This window comes from Zootoca vivipara, chromosome 7, assembly GCF_965207765.1.
Source record: "Zootoca vivipara chromosome 7, rZooViv2.hap1.1, whole genome shotgun sequence".
NCBI lineage: Eukaryota > Metazoa > Chordata > Lepidosauria > Squamata > Lacertidae > Zootoca > Zootoca vivipara.
In genome coordinates this window covers 5,066,445-5,088,490 of record NC_142590.1, presented here as the reverse complement: position 1 = coordinate 5,088,490, position 22,046 = coordinate 5,066,445, and the positions used below count along the sequence as shown (strand labels likewise).

At 46.5% G+C, this 22,046-nt stretch overlaps 2 protein-coding genes across 4 annotated transcripts in view; one reads left to right on the top strand and one right to left on the bottom strand.

The window, feature by feature from the left end:
• Positions 1-1,809: 1,809 nt before the first annotated feature.
• KIAA0040 (KIAA0040 ortholog) lies at positions 1,810-21,313 on the bottom strand. 3 transcript variants are annotated; one of them, XM_035122717.3, is made up of 3 exons: positions 21,176-21,313; positions 5,338-5,450; positions 1,810-3,885 (listed from the first exon to the last, which is right to left on the bottom strand). In XM_035122717.3, exon 3 carries the CDS (start codon positions 3,775-3,777, stop codon positions 3,472-3,474), a length of 306 nt encoding a protein of 101 aa, XP_034978608.1. In that variant the 5' UTR covers positions 3,778-3,885; positions 5,338-5,450; positions 21,176-21,313; the 3' UTR covers positions 1,810-3,471. The 3 variants fall into 3 exon arrangements, with proteins under 3 accessions (XP_034978608.1, XP_034978609.1, XP_060132579.1); XM_035122718.3 differs by lacking the exon at positions 21,176-21,313 and adding an exon at positions 20,441-20,582; XM_060276596.2 differs by lacking the exon at positions 21,176-21,313 and adding an exon at positions 20,328-20,465.
• Positions 20,623-22,046, top strand: part of LOC132592420 (uncharacterized) — a 29,066-nt gene continuing 27,642 nt past the window's right edge. Inside the window, exon 1 of the mRNA XM_088674847.1 lies at positions 20,623-21,545. Within this exon, the coding sequence (XP_088530973.1) occupies positions 20,756-21,545 (790 nt within the window). The 5' untranslated portion in view covers positions 20,623-20,755. The remainder of the gene's footprint in view (positions 21,546-22,046) is intronic.

The window sequence follows — 22,046 nt, the reverse complement described above, 5'->3', positions numbered from 1 at the left end:
AACATAAAAAGGAGCACACATCTAGTTGAAGCCGGTGTACCTGGTGAACTTACATGGTTTCTCGAATCTGAAAGGCACCCAACTCAGTTGGCCGGTGTCCGCCCACATGCTCTGTTTTGACAAAACATTTTACACTTTAGAGCAGGCACCCCCAAACTTCGGCCCTCCAGATGTTTTGGGCTACAATTCCCATCATCCCTGACCACTGGTCCTCTTAGCTAGGGATCATGGGAGTTGTAGGCCAAAACATCTGGAGGGCCGCAGTTGGGGGATGCCTGCTTTAGAGTAATACCTGTAAGATAAGCTAAGAGAAGATGATCTGTAACAGCAAGTAGACCAATTTGACCCGGGCGCAGGGGTTGCTGCAGCAAATCAAGAATCGCACATTGTGGTTGTGATGTTGCACTGATGTGATGATTTGTGACTATGCCAGTGTGCTAGGCACGGCCACACCTGAGCATTTGTGCCGTAAGGGCGAGGAGGAGGAGGAGGAGGAGGAGGAGGAAGGCAGGCACAGACATCAAGGCTTGCTTCAGTCACACTGTCCCCTCCCTTGCCTGACAACTTTACAAGTTGTACCATCTGCTTTAGTCCTTTAAAACGGTGAACCGCCTTGGGTGCCTTAGTACAAAAGCGGTATATAAGTGCAATTGACCAGTTGCTAAGCTTTTCCAAAGCACAGGAATTGGTTGCATGACAGGGATGATTCGGAAGATTTAGTGGTTGCAGTCTTCCACCCACCAATATATTGGTAATAAACCATTGGAATGATTGCTGCCAGAATGGAAAGAATTATCTTATTGACTAAATTAATTGACTCACTGCTTACATTTATGTAGCTACATATCCAAAATCTCTGTATCTGTGCTTTTTTTTGTGAGGTAACACAATGGAAGCAAGTATGGAAAACCACTCTTAATAAGAAGCTAGGCCATCTGTAGTATTTTTTCATTTACTGTGACAGAAATGGCACCACAGCAGTCTCAAAAAGTTAAACAGCTATGTCCTTAACTCCATCACTCAATTTAAGTTGACCCCCCACTTAACTAAGGTTCAGCAGCAAGGGCCTTCTGGCAATTCCCTCACTGCGAGAAGGGAAGTTACAGGGAACCAAGCAAAGGGCCTTCTCGGTAGTGGCGCCCTCCCCGTGGAACACCCTCCCTTCAGACATCAAACAGATAAACAATTATGCAACCTTCCATAGGCAGCTGAAGGCAACCCTGTGTCGGGAAGCTTTTAATGTCTGGTGTACTGTGTGTTCTTTTATATTATGTTGACAGCCACCCAGAGTACTTGGGCAACTAGATTGGGGGTGGGGGTGTTACTAGTAATGAATAAGGCTATAAAATGCACAAGAGAATGTCTCATTGAATTCAGTTGGAATTACTCCTGAGTAATTGTTTAGGCTTCTGCTTCATTGCTTGCTTAGCCAGGCAGTCCCACTTGTAGGTACAACAGCTGACTAACAAGAACTAGGCAGGCCTGTACCACTTGCCTTACCAAATAAAAGCTACAAATTCTCTCTCTCTCTCTCTCTCTCTGTGTGTGTGTGTGTGTGTGAAGCACCCAGCACACAACACAACAACTGGGTGTTATGCTTGGTAGGTTATAATTTGTGCAGGCCTGAATCTGTGGACGAGAGCTTTTGTGATTGTCCTCAGATTTCAGCAAAGAAAAGAGAAGCATTTCAGCTCCCTTTTCATCTCTGTGCAAACCGCTTCCCTGCGGCCAGTAAAATAATAATTTTCTTTTCTCTCCCACCCAGTAAATGAGAAGTAGAGGCTGAGACACAATAAATAATCAGGTTAGTTTCATTTAAATAAATTTATTTTTTAAATAAAAGGCTTGTTGGGTTGGGTGCTTTTTTTGTTTTTTGTTTTGCATGTGTGCATAAACTGTGCAATATAAGGACAACCTTGGAATGCATATACAAAAACAAGGCACAGGACAAGTATTGATGAAAGAAAGGCAGTTAGTCACACCACTGCCTAAGCCTGGGGGTATCTAAAAATACACCAGCAATTGCCTTGTCAGAGAATTCATTAGCATTCCATCTACAGATGACCTGGAATGTTGGCCCAAGTTGAAATTTCTCCCAAATTCCTGGATGTGCTGATGGGTATGAAGCCCTCATAGAAACGAGTTTCATAGCTCTATCCCATTTACGTTTACACAGAAGCAGGTCCTACCGTATCCAGGGGGGTTTGCTCTTAGGCGACAGCCAGTAACTCCAGGGAGTTAGATATGGGCTTGAGGGAGGCTCTGATCTGCTGTGTGGAACCTGGGAAGAAACTCTGTCCAGAATCAGAAAGGAAAGGAAGCTTTGGGATGAAGACGGAAATGGAGACACCACTTCTAAAGCTGAGGAAGGGACGGAGGTGCTGAACCTCACTGCCTAGAAATCCTGCTCAAGGCAGGATTTAACCAGACTCGTGAGACTGTGGGCAAGAAACCTAAAACCCATTGAAGCGTTGAAATTCTTGGTTATATGGAATTCTGTGGCAACAATAGTACACAAAGCCCTAATTATAGCCTTTGGGGCAGATATTGTGGCGGATTTGTGAAATCTGGCATCAGAGTTAGGGGACTCTTGTCAGGGCGAAGGTCCACCCAATTCAACATCCGTTTCCAACAGTGGAGAAGCAAGGTGCTTCCAGGAAGCCCACAGGCAAGGGGTTAAGGTTGCTGCCTTCTCTCATTATTTGTCTCCCGGCATGTGGTACAATGACTTGCACTACCTTGAAACCTAGAATATCTCTTAGGCCGGCGTTTCTCAAACCTGGTTCCCCACTGTTGTTGGACTATTCTCTCTGACCACTGACCCTGCTGGCCGGTGATGATGGGAGTTGTAGCGCAACAAGAGTGGAGACCCAATTTGAGAAACTGAGGGGGAAAGCCACTGATGGCCTTGTCCCGCCCCACTAATCCCCTCTTAAAGCCATCTAAGCCAGTGCCCATATAACACCTTTCGAAGAAGTCCTCTGTCCCTGTGGGTAGGCATATGGTGACAGTGCTGGTTTATAAGTACATAAGTTTGTCAGGACATAGTTTGCTAGTGCTAGTCCAAGGCTTGTTTAAGAGTCACAGATACCTGTTCCTTAACTGCAAAAAGGGCTGGCAAGTCTGTTCAAGCAAGTCGTTCTATACACATTGGACTAGTATGTCTGTTGGCATGGCTGTTGGCTCATGCCACCTGTTTGTGATCAGCAGTGTGCATGTAAATGTGTGCCCAGCTGAAGACTCCCCAGATCACCCCGGTGATGGGCCAAGATAGCTTCTTCAATCCAAACACCTTTATAAAAAGGAAAAGGGAGGAAAAAGATGAAAATCAGTGCTTAAAGGGGAGGGAGCCAGCATGATTTGTCCTCAGTCTTAGGCTATGTGGCCCAAAGTGCAATGTGAAACCTTTAACAGAAGGGGTGTGTGTGTGTGTGTGAACATGCACAAGCTCCTGTCCATCCCTCCCTTTCTCTAGGCCAGCAGCGATGGCCTCTTTTCCAGCACGAGCGCTTTGGGCTGTGCAGAAATCCACAGGTCCTCTTCCTTCTTTCTCCTCCTCAACTTCTTTCTCCTCTTCTCACTCGTGCTGTAGCTCCCGCTGTCCTTCCTCCGACCGCCGCAGAAACAGCAGTGGCAACAGACAAAGATGCTGAGCAGGAGCACGAGGGTGGGCAGCCCCAGAAGCACAGCCAGGCAGACGGTGTTGTAGACCCCCTCCTGGTGTTTGGAGAGGATGAAAGTCCAGATGGAGTGGAAAAACTGACTGATCTGCTCCATGGCTGGAGGACGGGTGGGTGGGCTGTTAGGCCACTCCTCTCGCCTGCTGGGTCCCCGTCTGCTGCCCAGAGCACATGGGTCTTGTGTGCCAATTCCTCTCACCAGCCCCTACACAGGTGGAAGATGAAAGGTAAAGCAAGGCTGCCATCGGGTATCCCCTTCAGGTATTAGCCAAAGATCTCTGCTGGTAAGGCTATTATGACACTCCACAGCTTTAAGAGAGTCAAGGTGGCATATATGGCTCTCCCACTTTCATTTTATTCTCACAACAAGCCTCTGAGGTGGGTTGGCTGGGAGACAGTGACTGACTCAAGATCACCCAGTGGAGCCTTCAGATGTTGGATTTCCATAACCCTTGAGCCATAAACTAGGGAGGGTGGGAGATGTAGCTGAATGACATGGGGGGGGGGAGGTTTAAAGCAGGCATTTCGTGCAGGTCCAGTATACCCGAAGAAGCGTCTCCACCCCCATCGTTCTGCCCGGACACTGAGGTCCAATGCCGAGGGCCTTCTGGCCGTTCCCTCATTGCGAGAAGCCAAGTTACACGGAACCAGGCAGAGGGCCTTCTCGGTAGTGGCACCCGCCCTGTGGAACGTCCTCCCATCAGATGTCAAAGAGGAAAAAAAAACAGCTACCAGATTTTTAGAAGACATCTGAAGGCAGCCCTGTTTAGGGCATAGGTGCCAACTCCCAGATTGAAAAATCTGGGATCGGCAGCAGCGCTGCACCGGAAGTCGTGCTGCGGCCATCTTGGAACTGGGCTGAGTGGCATCGGAAGTTGCTTCTATGCATGCTCTGCCCATTTCCAAAATGGCCACAGTGCCGGAAGTCGCGCTGCGGCCATTTTGAAACTGGGCAGAGCAGCACCGGAAATCGCTTCTACACATGCTCTGCCCATTTCCAAAATGGCCACAGCGCCAGAAATCGCTTCTGCGCATGTCCAGAGACTCCAGACATGCGCAGAAGGAGACTCCCTGGGCCGGTAAGAATCCGGGGGATTTACGGGGTTTTTAAAAATCCGGGCTGCCAGCGGGAAATGGCTGGAAAAACGGGGTTTTCCCAGGGAATACAGGAGACTTGGCAGCTATGGTTTAGGGAAGCTTTTAATGTTTAACAGATTATTGTATTTTAATGTTCTGATAGATTCCGCCCAGAGATTCACCTCACCTCACAAAAGGCGAAATGCCACCTGCTTTTCATTATTATTATTTTATTGTTCATTCCAGTTCTATACTGCTTTATATTTTTAGGGAGGGGAATAACAAAGCAGTTTAGAGCTTACATTAAAATGTTAAATGAAACATTCCAAAATAAAACATTGCGGAAGAAAATAAAATATAAAAATAATATCCTGTGAATGATGCCACAAAATGGGGGTAACGATTTACCACATGTAGGTATAATTGGAGTCAACCCCCCCCCCCCATTTTGAAACTAGCTTCTCAAGTGTGACTTGTTTTGTTTCCAAAAGGCTGAATGGACTTTTTTTTCCAGCTAAATGTGTATTTGTGCCTCTCTCTCCCCCCTTTTCCTTTAAAAGGCAGTATAAAATCCAAATACCTTGAGAAATTGCTTCAGGGAGGGGTGGAGGGGGGATGCCAGCAGAGGCTTCCAAGCCAATCAGCACAGTGCACAGGTGTCTTCTGCAGTAAACATACAGAACCAAGTTTGATCTAGGAGAGAAGATTGCACATTTAAGCAAAATCTGCAATGGGCGCTTCGTCAAAAAGTTCAGTGCTCAAATTATATACATCTGCACCCCCACCTTCCCAGACTGATTCTGACTTGCTGTTGAAGGTTATCATGAACCACACAGAGCTTGACAATGCTTTGAGGAACAGCCCTAGGGAAAACAGCAGCAGCAGCAGCAACAACAGATGACATCAGAGGATGTCAAGGGGGCAAATACCTTTGGTATTTTTATTTGCACTTCCTGTGACCCTTGGCCTCAGGCTTAGTCACGTTCTCTTGGGCTTCCAGGACAACTGTCACCCCAGCTCTTATAATCAAAGCCTGTGGTCCAGCACCGAGGGCCTTCTGGCGGTTCCCTCGTTGCGAGAAGCCAAGTTGCAGGGAACTAGGCAGAGGGCCTTCTCGGTGGTGGCGCCTGCCCTGTGGAATGCCCTCTCAACAGATGTCAAAGAGGAAAACGACTACCAGACTTTTAGAAGACATCTGAAGGCAGCCCTGTTCAGGGAGGCTTTTAATGTTTAATAGATTACTGTGTTTTATTTTTCTGTTGGAAGCTGCCCAGAGTGGCTGGGGAAACCCAGCCAGATGGGCGGGGTATAAATAATAAATTATTTATTATTATTATTATTATTATTATTATTATTATTATTATTATTATTGTGCAGTTTTGCAACTTTTCATATGGTTCCTGTTTCTAAACGTACATCTGGTTTTTGCTATAGCCACAGCATATCAATGAATTTCTATGGAATAGGCTGTGAAGAGATAGGTCTGATTCTCATCTCCAGTACAAATACTAGGCATGTGGGTGCTTTTGGTGTGAGGTGTGTGTGTGTCATGGCTTTCTGTCTCCCCCCCCCCACTTCCTACAACAAATCACATTGCCAACATGTAGGGTTCTCTGAAAGGACTTAGCAGAGTTCTTTCTGCAGCTGCAAATGCTGGGGCTGCTGTGGTAAAGAGGGAGGGAGGAATTAGGCAGCTAGGTGCTTAGCATCCTCCTACTGAACAAGTATCTAACACCCAATGAACTAGCTTTGCTTATTTTCAACAGGGATTTCACCTCATGAAAGCTCTCCTGCCTAAAGCTTCCCAGTGGCAAAGTTTCTATGTTGCTCTGGGGGTATAAGGTTGACCAGTTTTCTCTAGATCAGGGGTCAGCAAACTTTTTCAGCAGGGGGCTGGTCCACTGTCCCTCAGACCTTGTGGGGGGCCGGACTATATTTTGGGAAAAAATATGAATGAATTCCTATGCCCCACAAATAACCCAGACATGCATTTTAAATAAAAGAACACATTCTACTAATGTAAAAACATGCTGATTCCTGGACTGTTCGCGGGCCGGATTTAGAAGGCAACTGGGCCGCATCCAGCCCTCGGGCCTTAGTTTGGGGACCCCTACTCTAGATCCAACCTGGAGACATATGAAACACACAAACAATTGTATTGTTCGGACTTTTGGTGTGCCCACTGTGGTGGCTTTGCATTTGGTAGCCCAGAGCCCATACCCCTGCCTCTTTTCCTATCTGTTCCAGCCGTATGTATGTAAATACATGCACATTTGCACTATGGCAAGACTGCCTATACCAGGGGTCAGCAAACTTTTTCAGCAGGGGGCTGCTCCACAGACCTTGTTGGGGGTGTGTGTCGAAATATCTATCTATCTATCTATCTATCTATCTATCTATCTATCTATCTATCTATCTATCTATATTGGGGGAGGGGGAGGGGAAATGAACGAATTCCTATGCCCCACAAATAACCCAGAGATGCATTTTAAATAAAAGGGCACAGTCTACTCATGTAAAAACATGCTGATTCCCGGACTGTCCGCCAGGCCGGATTGAGAAGGTAATTGGGCTGGATCCGGCCCCCGGTCCTTAGTTTGCCTACCCATGGCCTATACAACAATACCCTCATGGAAGACTAGTCTAGGATAGATAAGGTGGTGAAAGGATGAACAGAGACAAAATCGCAATGCAAATGTTTCTTGTGCCCAACAATTCAGAAACAGCACCTGAGCAATATATCTAAAGAAAGTGTCGAGCTTCTCAAAATGAACCAACCACACCACTATGATGCACCACACCATACAAGGTACATGAGCATCATGTCCAGCCCAATGCTTTGTTTTGGTGTAAAGCAGTCAAGCACAGCCAATATACAAATGGGTAAAGAAGCTGAGTTTCCACTATTTTTGTTTTAAGCAATCACTGTTTGGGAGAGATATGACCCTCTTGACTCTCCACTTCCTTTTTAAACTTTCCCCTAATTTTTAGATGTTTTCTTTAGAAGTCAAATGTGACCACGTGGGACTTTTTTGGCAGCTTAGCTTGGTGAAATTAGCACATTGCTCAGCCTACTGTCTGGTTTTCTACTGAACTTAAAATAGAACTTAAAAGAAACTGAAGCCTTAGCCAGTAAAGTTAATTCACACAAGACGTACTGAAGGTACACTCTTCTAGATGTCTACTTAGAACTGAGCCACACCGAGTTCAATGAAGCTTACTGCCAGGTAAGTATGCATAGGATTGCAGGCTAAAGTAACTTTTCCTGTTGCTAAGTTTGCTTGGGGCTCTTCTCAATTTAAAGGTGCTTTGCCCCTTTTAAAATTAGCTTTAGTTTGGGTTTCTCCTTTAAGATTGAACTGCAGTCAATCAAACCTTAACTGTTACGGCAGAAATAAACCCCTACAGGATAAGTTGCTACAGAATTACCTCTCTAGCAGGGGTAGCCAACTCCCAAGAGACTGCAATCTACTCACAGAGTTAAAAACAGGCAGTGATCTACTCCATTTTTTTGGGTTCAGGTTGTTGAGCTTTTTTAGGGAGGAAAGCCCATTTTTAGGGGTTCAGGTCAAAGTTGTTGAGCTTTTTTAGGGGAGTCAAAGTTGTCTTTGAGGGGAGCCAGTGATCTACCTGTTGGACATGCCTGGTCTATAGGATTCAGCTTCCAACTTTTCTTTGTGTGAGCTAAATAAAAACCTTCTCCTTGCAGAGATGATTAACTTGCCTGTCTGTTTTATTCCTCTATGCTTTCGTTGCCTTCAGCTTGCTTGCTTGCTTTTATTATCTTAAAGCTGTGCCACAATGCAGAAGGCACATCCCAGGCTTGGAGTAGCAAGAGAGAGGAGACACAACACCGCAAAAAGACCACACACAGTTGCATAAAATGTGCATATGCTAATCTATCCGTATAGATGCAAATTTAGGAAATTGGTTACTATCATTTCAGCCCAAATATTGTTGCATGCCACCCTAACCTCCAGGCAGGAAGAGCTTCCAGGGGTTCCAGACACTTACCCAGGGTTTGGTTTTCTCAGAATGAGAAACAGTAGAGACTGTGGTGTTTAGGTTTATTTACACATAGAGCCTACAATGGAGGAGCTCACAGCATTGACACCCCAAGAGGGTCTTGGGCTCAAGCCCTCTGGTTTTCACCTGCTCTAGAGGTGAGGCTTAATTTCTCAGCTACCATCACCTGGCCTGGGTGTATGTATGTCCCCCATGATCCACAGCTGGGCAAAAACAATCCACAGCTGGGCCATCTCCAAGAACTCAGGTTTGGAAGAAGGGTTAATTGCACAAGGCCACCTACAGCTCCTCGGCTACAATTCTTCCACATCTCCACTACAACAGTGTTTTAAGAACTTTGTTGAGGGGGGAAAAGAATACCCATGTCTGTTGGGTTAATAAATGCTGGTCATTTCTGAAGTGATGTGATCTGTGCGGCTTCTTTGTTGATGGAAAACAGGAAATATGCACATCGACAAACCATGCTTGTATAACTAATCTTCTATGAAGCTCTGTTAAGAAATTATATTATATTGTGTGGCTGGTCTAGACTGTTAAGCAACTTAATTATATCTTTATATTGAATTGTACTGACTTTCATTTTAATGATTATAGTAATTTAGTTCTTATACTACTTTTCTCCAGTATCATTTTTCTGCTATTTTCTCCAGGACTAAACTCAAGGCTCAGTGGTTCTGGCCATTGGTTCCCTTAGGTCCTGTTGACACCAATGGGACTTAGGTTAGTCATGGGCCAGACCAAGATATTTTGGCACCCGAGGCAAATGACAAAATGGTGTCAGATAGGAGAGCTCATTCCCCCCCCCCCCCAAACTGGCAACCAGTACATGGGTAGATGAGTCAAAAAAGCCTGGGACAAAAATTTTCACACCCCTCTAGCAGCTGTGGTGGCTCATTTATCAAAAGTAATGTATTTAGCATAAACTCTGCAAGTGTATACTCGCATTATGACCAAACTAACCCTCCTGGTGTATATTTTGCTCTAGGAGGCTTAGTTTGGTCAGAATTGAGTACACACTTGCCGAGTTAATGCTAAATACATTGCTTCCAGTAAATGAGCCGCCAGAGGACTGTGAAAATTTGTGTCCTGGGATTTTTAGACTCATCTTTCCATGTACCATCTGAAACCCAAGGGGCACGTTTGTTGCCAGATATGAAATATGTTGGCATTGTTTTCAGTTCTCCTATCCCACTCTGAAGATCTACATTCAGCACAAGGGGCCGGGGGGGGGGGGAGAGAGAAGAACAAATATCTACATTGGGATCCTGCTACTTGAAGCTGTCACCTCCCCTTGCCTCATTGTTGGGCCGGCTCTGCTAATGCCCCATTGACAGCAACAGAATTTAGGCATAACTAAATTTCTGTTGCTTGGAGCAAACGTTTTCTTATTTCAATCCTTCATACAACAGCTTTAGTTGGTGGATTATGCTGTATCACCAAACTAACTGAAACCACATCAGCGTCAGCTGAGAGCCCAATTTATTTATTGGTTGGCCTTATAGGATGTTATCTCCCTGTTCTGCAATTGGAAGCAATCTGGTGTTACTTGAGGTCACGGAGAGCTGCATGAATATCTAAATGGACAAAGGGAGCCTCATCACACCCTGCCAAGCCCCCACATGGCAGAGAGCCATGCGAGTTGCCTGAGGATGCTCAGGAAGTTTCAGGCATAGCCAAGAACGGAACCCCATTCTCTCCTTAATGTATTCTTTCCCTGAAGCACAACAGCCTCCTTCTCCTCTGACCTAAATAGACTCTTCAGCACCATCAGAAGGTGTCAACCCTCAAACACATGCATCCCAGCCCTTACTTCAGGTTTACGAGGCTTCCCTTTCTCTTGTCAACAGGGGACAGAGAATAATAAGACTTTAGAGTTGGAAGGGAACCTAAGGATCATCTAGTCCAGGCATCCCCAAACTGCGGCCCTCCAGATGTTTTGGCCTACAACTCCCATGATCCCTCGCTAACAGGACCAGTGGTTGGGAAAGATGGGAATTGTAGTCCAAAATATCTGGAGGGCCGAAGTTTGGGGATGCCTGATCTAGTCCAACCCGCTGCAATGCAGGAATGTGCAATTGTCCCATATGGGGACTGGACCTGCAATGTTGGTGTTATCAGCCCCATGGTCTAACCAGCTAAGCTACTGCGACTGTTGCTTGGAAGGTGAATTTTTCGAAAACCTTTCAAGAGAATATGAAGAACAATTATGTTAGTTTTTCCTTCTGATTTCCCTTCAGTTAATGTTTAACTATCAAAGCATGGCAGTGCGTGGCACTTTTGGAATGACGTGGCACCAGGGCCTATTTTTAATATCAATCAACTATAAATATTAGATTGCAAAGAGCTGGTGAGGGTACAATTCATAGTTTTAAAAAAGGTGATGGTTGGATGCAGATCCTGGCTTAGTCTGGTGTCTGAGCTCTACTCTTGTTCACTCCTTTAATTATTTCATCTGTTCCATTATACTAGAAATAGTCTGATTTGCAGAATGCTGCTCCGATTTGGCCTAATTAGTACAGCAATCAATAAATCAGAATAAAACACATAGTATGAAATCCCTACCATGTGCCTCTTTTTTTCTTGATCTGCAGAACTGTACAGGCACAGCATGTTTGATGAGCAAAAAGAAACAGAAAAGGTAGGAGTGGTGCATAATTCTCGCCGGGAATTTTTCAAGAGAGAGGTTAGAAACTGGAAACTTGCAAGATGAAATTCCAGATCTAAAGGGGCACACAGAGCTTTTAATAGCCTCCTTGGCATCAAACTGTTTGCACAGAGAGAGAGAGCAGACTCAACAAGAAAGTGAGGAATTCCAACTAACATATACAGTTACCAATCCTGCCAACATGTTCTAATAGCAAACATGGTGTTTCTTGTGCCAACTAGTAAGGCAGTGGAGTCAGATCATCATCAGACAAGGTGGAAGACTCCCCAAGTGTGCAGGAAATTATTATTTTGTAAAAGAGAAGGGAAGGACAAAAGGAGACAATCCCACTAGACGTCCAAAAAGGGTGAACACAAGCAGAGTCCTGTTGGTGGAGCAGAATGTCTGAAACAGTTGAAAGCCCCCCTCCCCTGCTCCTGGATGAAAACAAGACTGTATTGTCCCAAGCAGAGGAGCAAGAACAGCCTCCTGAACAACATAAAAAAAGAAAATATGCCTTCTGGCATCTTGAAAAGAGAATTTCAAGATGTTCATTATTGATTTTGCATGTACTCAGGCAAAGAAAAGAAAATGATACCGCTACTTCCTCTTCCAGAAGAAAATGCTTATTCCTTTAAGATTTGCATTGTTGTTGTTAATTATAGTAATACTGTATATTGATTTTTTAAATCACATTTTCTTCTATTGAACTATACTAGCATTTGTAAAGGAGGAAGCCAAACCCATCAACCAAAAGCCCTACCATCAAATGAGTCATTTAATAGAATCATAGAATAGAGCAGAAAGGGACCCCAAGGGCCATCTAGTCCAACCCCCTGCAGTGCAGGAATCTCAATTTATAGAAGGGTAGCAAATGCTGTGCCCTCCAGTTGCTTTGGACTACAATTCTCATCATTCCTGCCATGCTGCCAGGGGTTGATGAGAGTTGGAGTTCAACATATCTACAGGATACATTATTGGCTATCCTTGATTTTTAGGATTGTGTGGTGCATCATGGCTCTAGTCTGGTCCAGACATGTATGCTAGCAAATGGGAGCTTTTGTCAGCCTGTTTCCAATTTCCTTTGCCTTCTAACCCTGAAAGGCTCTTTCATTTGTTTTTTTTAGGGTGGTGAGGGGGAGAGAATCAATCCATATAGTGTGCAACCCTTTGAATGCTTTTTAGCAGGGTGTGTTACAGGAAAAGGGGAAGGGTGTGCAGTGCTCAGAGAGTTTCCTCTTTTAACACTCAACTCCAGCCTGCGTGGCATAGCACAGATATACATCAAAGCTACAGGCTTCACACTTTTTACTCCCAAGCATTCTGTGGGTTGGTAGGCATGACTAGAGATTAATGGTGCAAGAGTTGCTAGGTCACATTACACCACACATGGAGAAACAGGGAGGAGATGGCGGACAGAAAGTGTGCAGGAAAAAATAAATTCAAAATACATTGGGCCAATAAAATATTTATTTTTGTGCACATTGATAATGTTCTCTCTCTCCCCTTTTAATTATTATTATTTATTTTCCTGTCATTGGTGCTTTCCCATTCTTTGCATGCAAGATAAAGTTCCAGCAACCACCCGCAAGTCTTCATGCCATCACTGTGTCAACATGTTTAAAGGATTAATTGGAAGAGTGAAAACGTTTTTTTTTTTTTAAAAAAAACATAGTCCGTGCAAAAATACCCCCTTTTCAAAATTGTACTGACAATTATCCATAATAATGAGGGAATATCTTAAAAACACGAAGGCATGTTTCCAGTGAGTTGAAAATGGTTTGAAAGAGGAATTGCAGCCAGAGCCGTCTTTCCTATTAGTCTTAGTGGTTCATTGCGCCAGCCCCCTAGCGAGTGGGGTACCTGTGCGGCTTTGCCGGCAGCCTCCCCTTTCCCTGCACGCCCGCCAGCTGCGCCCCGCCAACTATATGGCTGGTGGGCGTGCAGCTTCCTTCCCAAGCCTCCGCAGGAGGAGAGCGGTCCCTGCAGAGGCTTAGGATGGAAGCTGCTTCCCTCCCAAGCCGCTGCATCTGCTAAAGACGGCCCTGCTCCCGGTTGTTGTCCTCCTCCTGCTTCCTGGCAAAAGGCGGCGTGCAGCCTTCCCGGGCGCCCCGACGCCAGAGAACATGTCCACCAGCACATTTTCCTGCTTGATCGCCACCATGCTGGGATCGGGGTGGGGTGGGGAGGCAGAGGACATTTTCTACCGCCCCCTCCCTTGTTTGGGAGTTGCTGGGGGGTGGGTGGGTGCAGGATATGCTTAAGACGGCCATGATCGCAGCTCATGGTACTCACCCCTCTTACACTTTTGATTCTGGTAAACATGTTTTGTAGGTTTTATTTTTTTACTTTCAAAATCCCGCAAAACCTGTTTGGTCAGTGGAGAAGGACATGTGTGTGTTCCCTGTGGAAAGCAAAATCTCTCTCAAGCCACTTTCTTTTACAAAACTCCTCCAGAGGTGCTTTTTTTCCTCCACTGTTCCTTTACCAGCAGTTGGCAAATTTAAGTCTGACAGATAAAGCTTCCTCCGCCATTTACATTCATGCTAGGAAAAGCTTCTTCTCCTGACAATACAATCCTATGCATGTCTACTCAGAAGTAAGCACCAGTAAATTCAGCTGGACTTACTCCTGGGTTAGTGCGCCCAACTTCTACTATGGTACAGGTCAATGCTACAGATAGAAAACACACACACACAGACACACACACACACAGGGCCGGCCCTACGGCCAAGCTGGGTGGCGCAGGGCACCACGGCGCCGGCCCGCCAGGGGGGCGCCGCGAGCTGCGCCCGCCCGCTGGCCGGTCTGCCGCGCAGCTGCACCCACGGCAACCGTGCTGTGCCTGCCCGCCGGCCGCGCAGCAGCGCCTGTGGCAGCCGCGCTGGGAAACGGGGGGGGGGTGCCGAAGGCATCCGTTGCACCACGGTGCCAGGGGCGCTTAAGACGGTACACTATAGCAAGTGGAGAGAACAATGTGAAGAAGACGACTCACCCAAGACATTTTGCTGCCTGAGGCAAAGGAAAAGCTGGCATTTCCCACACTCCAAATCCAGAAGCCAACTGAACTGGAGACTAAATTTTCCCTTTACACTGTGTGTGTGTGTGTGTGGGGTGTTGCACAGAGGGAACAACTGTGGGGCTCAGGATCTGCCCCCTGAGGAAGAGGCAGGCCCCAGTACAGCATATTTTTTGCCTATAAAGGTTTAAATGCTTTGGCACTTTCCAATACAAAAAAAAAGCTAAAGAATGCTAAAATGATTAAGAATTGTAAAATTGTGAACCCTCCCTGGAGATGTTTGTTACATGAAGCAATGTTGCCAGCAGAATGTCTGAGATCAAGAAGTGATGTTTGGGCAGCAAGATTATATTGTGTGTATGTGTTTTATTAAAAGGGTTCATGTCCTGCCTGCAAATATGATGAATCACAGACTCATTCCATTTAGGTTTTGGGTCCTGTGAGGTTAATAAACAACAAGGTGGCTGGCCAGTCTGTATTTTGATGTGTGCAGGACTGGGTGATGGTAGAGAAGCATCTGGCTGGTTGAAGAGCCCTAATGTCAAAAGGGGCAGGATTAGTAGTATGACTGGGATGGGGAGATAGGAGCACTAGCCTTCAGCGCAATCTGGAGGGAGGTACAAAAGGGGAATCAAAACATTATAATGATGTTAATGTATGCAATCATATCAAAATGGTAGGTGAAAAGCTTGACCTGACCTTGGCCAGAGGTTTAATGGAGGAAGCAGGCCAGCAAGAGTGTCCCGATTGTTGCTTCCCATTTCCCTCGCACTACAGTCAAACATCATAGATCCCATTCAACCTCAATACTGCAGGAGGGGTAGAAAAACCACCACCCTTGAAGGTAGTATGGAATCTGCAGCTGGTGTGGTGTAGCACAATGGAGTCATATAACAATTATTTAGAATCTGCACTGGCTTTTTTTGCTACTGGACCCAATTCAAGTGTTGACATTGAACTCTGAAGTCCTGAACAACTTGGAAACCTAATACTTGAAGGAGGGCCTCTCCCCATTTCTGCTGGTCCAGGATTTGGATCTGCAGGGGAGGCCCTTCTCATTGTTCCACCAACTGATGAAACCTCTTGTGTGGTGCTGTGAGTAAGTGCCTTCTCTTTGGTGCCACCCCACAGGTGGGACTTCCTCTCTCTGCAAGTACTGTACTGGTGTCTTCCCCTTTACTGACTTACTGGCATCGGCTTACCAAGGTTCCTCCCCCTCCCGGGTGTGTGTGTGTGTGTGTGTGTCAGACTGGGATCTGAGATGGCTAGTAGTGGGGCTCCTTTTCTTGGGAGTTCAGATCCCTGGCATGCTAAACCTCTAGAGAGAAAAGCAAATCCTTTGCTTTCTAGAATTCAGCATATGGCCACCACTTTTTTCTTTGCGAAAGAAACAAGACAATTCCAACATGTATCCTTTCTCCCCATCATTGCATCTACTAATCAGAAAGACAGTGAACACAAACTGGATTTCTGCTTGCCATTCAGCTGGCAAGAGGGAAAAATGCTATGCTTGTGGATAAGGGTCTTCATAGCACAGTAGTTTGGCTGCAATGACAAACCTCTGCTGCTGGGAGGAAAATGTGTCTGGCTCTGCCCTCGCATCACAGCAGGAGGGCGCACACACGCACGCACACACGCACACACACGCACACACACACACTACATTCCCATTGCATTCTCTTAATCCTAAACATAGTTATTAGGGAGCAAGCCCAGTGTAAAATCAATGGGCTCAGTTCTAAGTAAATATGACCAAGGTCAAAGTGCAGAAAATATAAAGTGTATCTGAGAAAAATTTAGGTAGGTTGGTCTGAAGCAGTCGAAAAAATTAGAAAATTGTCCCGTGGCATCTTAGAGACCAACTACATTTGTTCTGAGTATAAGCTTGCTGAAGAAGTATCTGAAGAAGTGTGCATGCACACGAAAGCTTATACCCAGAACAAACTTAGTTGGTCTCTAAGGGACAAATTTTAATTTTTAAAAATTTTTTCGACTGAGAAAAAATTAATAACTTTAACCACAGACGCTACTGCAGCAAACTTGAGTCTACTGCAACATCTAAACTGGCTGCATACAGAATTACCAAGGACGAAGGCACACAGTTTCATCATATAAATCACAGAAGGTTTTATTCCCACCCATTTTATTCCAATCCTTGTATATATGCTCATGTTTCTTTAGTTTCTCAGACATTAAGAACAGGAAATGTATTTTTAGGAAACCAAATGCCAAGATTCTCACCTAATCATTTGGATGATCAAGACAGAAAGTGGGCTTTCCTGGGAACCCTAGGCTTGTTCGGACAATTATTAAGAGCTCCTCACTGACAAGATGGGAGGCGAGCATCCCTGAACGGCATCTTGTCCATCCCTAATAATCTTCCCCCACTGCAATAGGCAGCTACAGGTGAGTCGTGAATTTACTTCACAGGGTCAAACTGATGGTAAAACCGTGGAACAGCCCACGGAATCTCCAGTAACATGCAGGGATTTCATGGCACATGTGTAAGTGGTTCCTTGATACCCTGTTTCTCATATTTTAAGACATACCCATAAAATAAGCCATAGCAGGATTTTTAAGCATTCAAGGAATTTAAGCCATACCCCGAAAATAAGACATAGTGATAGGCGCAGCAGCAATGCCGGCCGCGGCAGGAGGAGGAGGAGGGAAAAAATAAGACATCCCTTGAAAATAAGCCATAGTGTGTTTTTTTGAGGAAAAAATAAATATAAGACATGTCTTATAATATGAGAAACACGGTAGTCAGGTCAACATGGAAAGGATTCTCTAGGTAAGGTAAGAAAAATGTGCCACAGAGCTACTAAGGAGGGAAAAAAACCACTCTTCTGACTCGGGGTGACTGACTTATCTCCATGTGAACCAAGATACAGGCAAAAGCTCTTTTTGAGCATCAACAGTGGCTTGGTCAGAATCCTTCCCATAACCATCTGAGCTGCTCATAAGCATTTCCTGCAGTGTCTGATTCCTCCATGGCTACTAATTCCAGCCTTTGAGTCCCTTGAGTTTCACTTTCATCCATTCGTCTAGTTTTTCTTTCCTTGGTCAAAAATTGCATGAAAATCTGAATCACAGACACACACATTTTACAAAACAAAACTGAGAGGCAGAGTGTGGTGTGCTCACTGAATTTGCTTTCGCTTTTGTCCCTCAACGAATACACACAAACTGTGGTAATTTGACAGCCATTATTCAAGGCACCTTCTTTTCTGCCTATCATTAACACCCTACAACAATTCACTGAATGAATAAAGACTTAAGCTGAAATCCTATAATCACTTACCTGGGAAGCTCCATTTAACTCAATGGGACTCACTAAACATGTATAACATTGCACGGTAAGGGATGCAACTAAAGATGGATTTTGTAGGCAATGTGGCTCCCTTTGAAATGCAGAATTCCAGTGCAGTGCAATTTAAGAAGCAGTCACTTAATGGTACTAGGTATTAAAGTTGGCTGTTGCACAGGACCCTGAGAGCTGGACCCTTTTTGTCCTACTCACGGGGCCAAGATTTGCATTTAACTTACTGGACATGCCTGATGGGTTTTGGTACTCCACCTCAATGGATGCTGCAAGTCTCTTGAGACAGCCCCTCCTCACCCACCCATCCTGCCAGGCCCTGTGGCTTGCCTTGCCCACTTGGGCCTCCTACACATAGCAGGTGCACCTTCCCCCAATGTGACCACAGGAACATGCAAAAGAGAGGTTTTCTAAATGCACCATTGCTCCCAAGTCAACTGTCTGAGGGACGGGCGCGTTAAAGGCAAGTGCAGAGGCCAGAGAAAATCACTAAACTAACCCCCAGGATCTGTACACCCCACCCCTTTTAAAAGATTTGGAAATAAAAGCAACTTTTTGGCAAGCATCCTTCTAATTCCTGAGCACAGACAACAACAATCTTCAGCAGAGCTCTTTGCTCTGACCCCTGTTCTAAACTCCAGGGAGAAATGTGACAGTGTTCATAAACAACATGGTGAAGCTCTGACAAGTACTTGGCCGCTCAGAGAATCCCGTTTTTGGCCTCCAGCATGGCTCCTTCCCCATTCCCTCTGGCTCAGCCTCCACAGCAGGGCCTTCTGATGCCCCCATCCTCTGCCTTAGGAGGGCTCCTGCTTAGAGAGGCGTATGTATCACCTGGAACCCACCACAAGTGTTCCAGGGGCCCCAGGCTAGTCACAAGCAAGAGCTGAAGAGCCAACAAGATTGTCTGACAAAGGCAAAACAAAGGCAAAGGGCCTTTTAGCCCCCTCCCCTGCTAGTGTGAAAAGCACCAGAGACCCTTTCTTGAAGCACACAGGACGTATGTTATCCATGACTGCAACTCCCAGTGTTGCACCTGCAAGTTCCTGAATTGCTTGGAGGGTAAAGCACATTCTCTACCTGTCCCAATCAAACACCCGCCCCTTCATGAAGCTGTTATTAGCTCCACCAGTGGGTATAGGGCACCAGCATTTTGTCTGTCTTTCCCCCTCTACTGAAGCTACTAGCAACTTCAGAAGTTCACATATGGATGGCTGCAGGATGATACTATTTCCATCAGGAAAATTATGCAAGAGAAAAGGTGGCTGCCCCAACCAAAATCAGACCTGCTTCTGATTTCAGAATACAGTAGATATCTGAAGATGAAACCACAGATTCCTTGTGTCACTCGCATGCAGCTTGGCTGCCAGTTGCTCACTGTTTTTCACTGCACCGTGGATGGAGGACGAGTGCCCAGTAAGGGAAGCTCTGCCAAACTGGCCTCCCTTGCTGTTCACACTGGAAAGGGAGGGGTTAAAGAGCCTCTGGCTTGTGTCTCAGCTTGGGAGAAATAGGCCTAATGTGCCTATAGATTGCAGGTGAGTAATAAGAGAGACAACCTCTGGGATCTAGACTTGGCCCCTGTGACTTCCAGTCGCCCATCCCTATGGTTAAGTCATGCGTTTCTTCATTTCTAGCACTGTTCCTGTGCCAAAGTGTGAGCGAATACTGAGATGTGCAAGTTTTGGGCATGTCAGGGATGAATAACCTATCTGTGCACCAGTGGTGGAACAGCGGTGTGGAATTCCAGGAAGCCAATGCAAGTGAAATATGTGTCGTTTTTAGTCTAGGTCTGAGGTAACCAACCTAGGGTACTCCGTATGTTATTGGACTACAACTTCCATCATCCCTGACCCTTGGTTACGCTGGCTGAAGTTGATAGGGACGCCGTCCACAGCTTGAGGAGGGCACCATGTTGCCTACCCTTGTTCTATATGGACTTTGGCAAACTGGCCATTAACTCCACATATGCCGGGTCACACACTCAGCCATCAGCAAACCAGAATGGCCACCATCCCAGGGATCTCCACCCCATTCACATTTTTTTCTTTTTCTTTTCTTTTCTTTTCCCCATCCCATTCACAATTGCTCAGCTGCTAGTCTGGTCCTTTTTGTTTTATGAACACACCACAGCAAGAGCATCATCTGCCCTTCCACGACAGCATTTTCTCTTGTGAAAAATTCTGGGCCGTCATGCCCACTATTTGAAATCCCTGGCATTAAAGCCAGTGGCCATCTTCTTATCACGGCACATAATCTCTTTTCTTTCATTATATATGTTTATAGGTAAAATATGGCTGGTTTTTTTTTTTTAAAAAAAAGAAATCTGGGTTACTTTCAGTTTACACCTCTGTGTTAAAACAGCCTCACAGGACATACAATATGTAATTCTGTTTGCCCTATAGCACTACAAGTCCCACTTCCCCAAAAAGATGCCCAGCAAAACACTTTTCTTTTTAAAAAAAAGCTCTGTTCTCCCTCTAGCAGTGATACTACAGTCTCCAAGCCGAACAGATCCCACATTGTCTCAGGGCTCCAGCAAGAGCACTGGGGGACTCTTACCAGTTGTTTGTGGGGCTGGCACTGCCTGGCTAAGCGGACTTGGGCACGTCGTTTTTCCGTGTGAACCCAATTTTCTCCCCCGCAAGGAATATAATCCGGAGAGTCCTTCCTACCTTCCCTCCCTGGACGAGTCTCGAGCTCTTCTCAATATTTCTTGAAGTGTGGTCTTGCCCAGGTCTAGATCAAAACTAAGGCAGAAGCCCAGGGGCGGAGATGAAGAACAACACAACCTCCCTCCCGGCTCCCCCAGAGCCAGTGGTCAGGAGCGCGCCGCCTCTCACATGAGGCTTCCGCGTGGCTAACAGTTGCGGGTGGAATGAAACCACGAGTTTTTCCGATCCCGTCTTAAAGCCATCTCCACCACCTCTTGCGGCAGTCAGTTCCGGAGAAGGGCTCTTTTGTCTGCCCCTGGATCCGTTGCCCGTCAAATGCGGCAGCCGCTCCGGAGCTCCCCAGGTCGGGGCTGGGGAACCGCCAAACCGCTGAGCGCGCCCGGAGCTTCCGGGAATCGGGATCTACTTGGGGAGGAAGCAGGCGAGACCCGGACCCAGAACCGACGACAGGCTTTAAACCGGCTTCGGCTGGTCCCGAGTGTTTGGATCCCCGTCCCGGACCGGTCTCGCCGCAACACGCATTTACTTGTGCGCGCAAAGCAGCACTTTGCGCAACGCGACGCGTTTCCAAGGAAGGGCCGGGAGCGCCAAAACGGCGGGGAAACGGATGCGAGGATGGACGGCGGGGTGGGGAGAAGGGGCCAAGGTTGTTGGGCCGCTTGGGCTGACCCGGGTCCGGGTCTAGCTGGATTCTGGACGGCAGGGAATAAAAGCAGCGCGCCCGCTCAAACTTACCGGCTGCTCCTCCATCCACCCGGGCGGCTCAGAAGTTTCCGAGCTGAGACGAAAGCAAAACAAGCCACCCGGCCGGAGGGCGGCCGCGCCTCCCTCTTCCTTCCCGCCGGCTGTCAGCCTCTCTTGCTTTCCCCGCCCCGCTCCTCCTCGGCTGCACCTGGGCGGGAGCGAGACTCCTGGGGCGCCGCTTTCTCTCGCGCTTTCCCCTCCCTTTGGCGCCGGACGGCACCCGACTCGCTGCCCAAACAGGCCGGCTCCGCGCTCGCGCCCAGCGTAGGCCGGGGACGGGGAGATGCCCGGCAGGCGGTCGTCGGGAGCCCAAGATACTTCCATTTTAATTTTGGATTGATGTGCGTCCCCTGGTCAAAAAGTATGTTGTTTTTTGGTACAGGAAACAGGAACTTTCACCCTACACGCCTGCTGCCCAGTGCTCAGATTATGGCGGGTGGCTGGCCGAGGGGCACCTAACCTTATCCACAAGTCCCACTCCTGACTCATCCTAGTTTTCTCCAAACCACCCTTCCCCTCGCTGCCCCCCAAAAATAGTACCAAAGAGGATCATGGGAAAAACAGAAGCAGGTCATTCCCACTCTGGGTTTCCTCCACTTACACAGCAGGTATGAAGTGGAAGGACAGAAAGGGCATTGAAACTGTGACCTCAGTAAGGACTTAAAAAAAAGAAAAGTACCTGCTTCCTCTCTCCCTCCTTTCTCTCCATTTCCTGTTACGAAATTTCTTTCTTTTTTTAAAGACAATCAGCGAGTCAAAGTGTGATTTTTATGGGGTTTGGCACTAACCCCATGGTGTAGTGGTGTAGTAACATAGTGTAGTGGTTAAGAGCGGTGGACTCGTAATCTGGTGAATCGGGTTT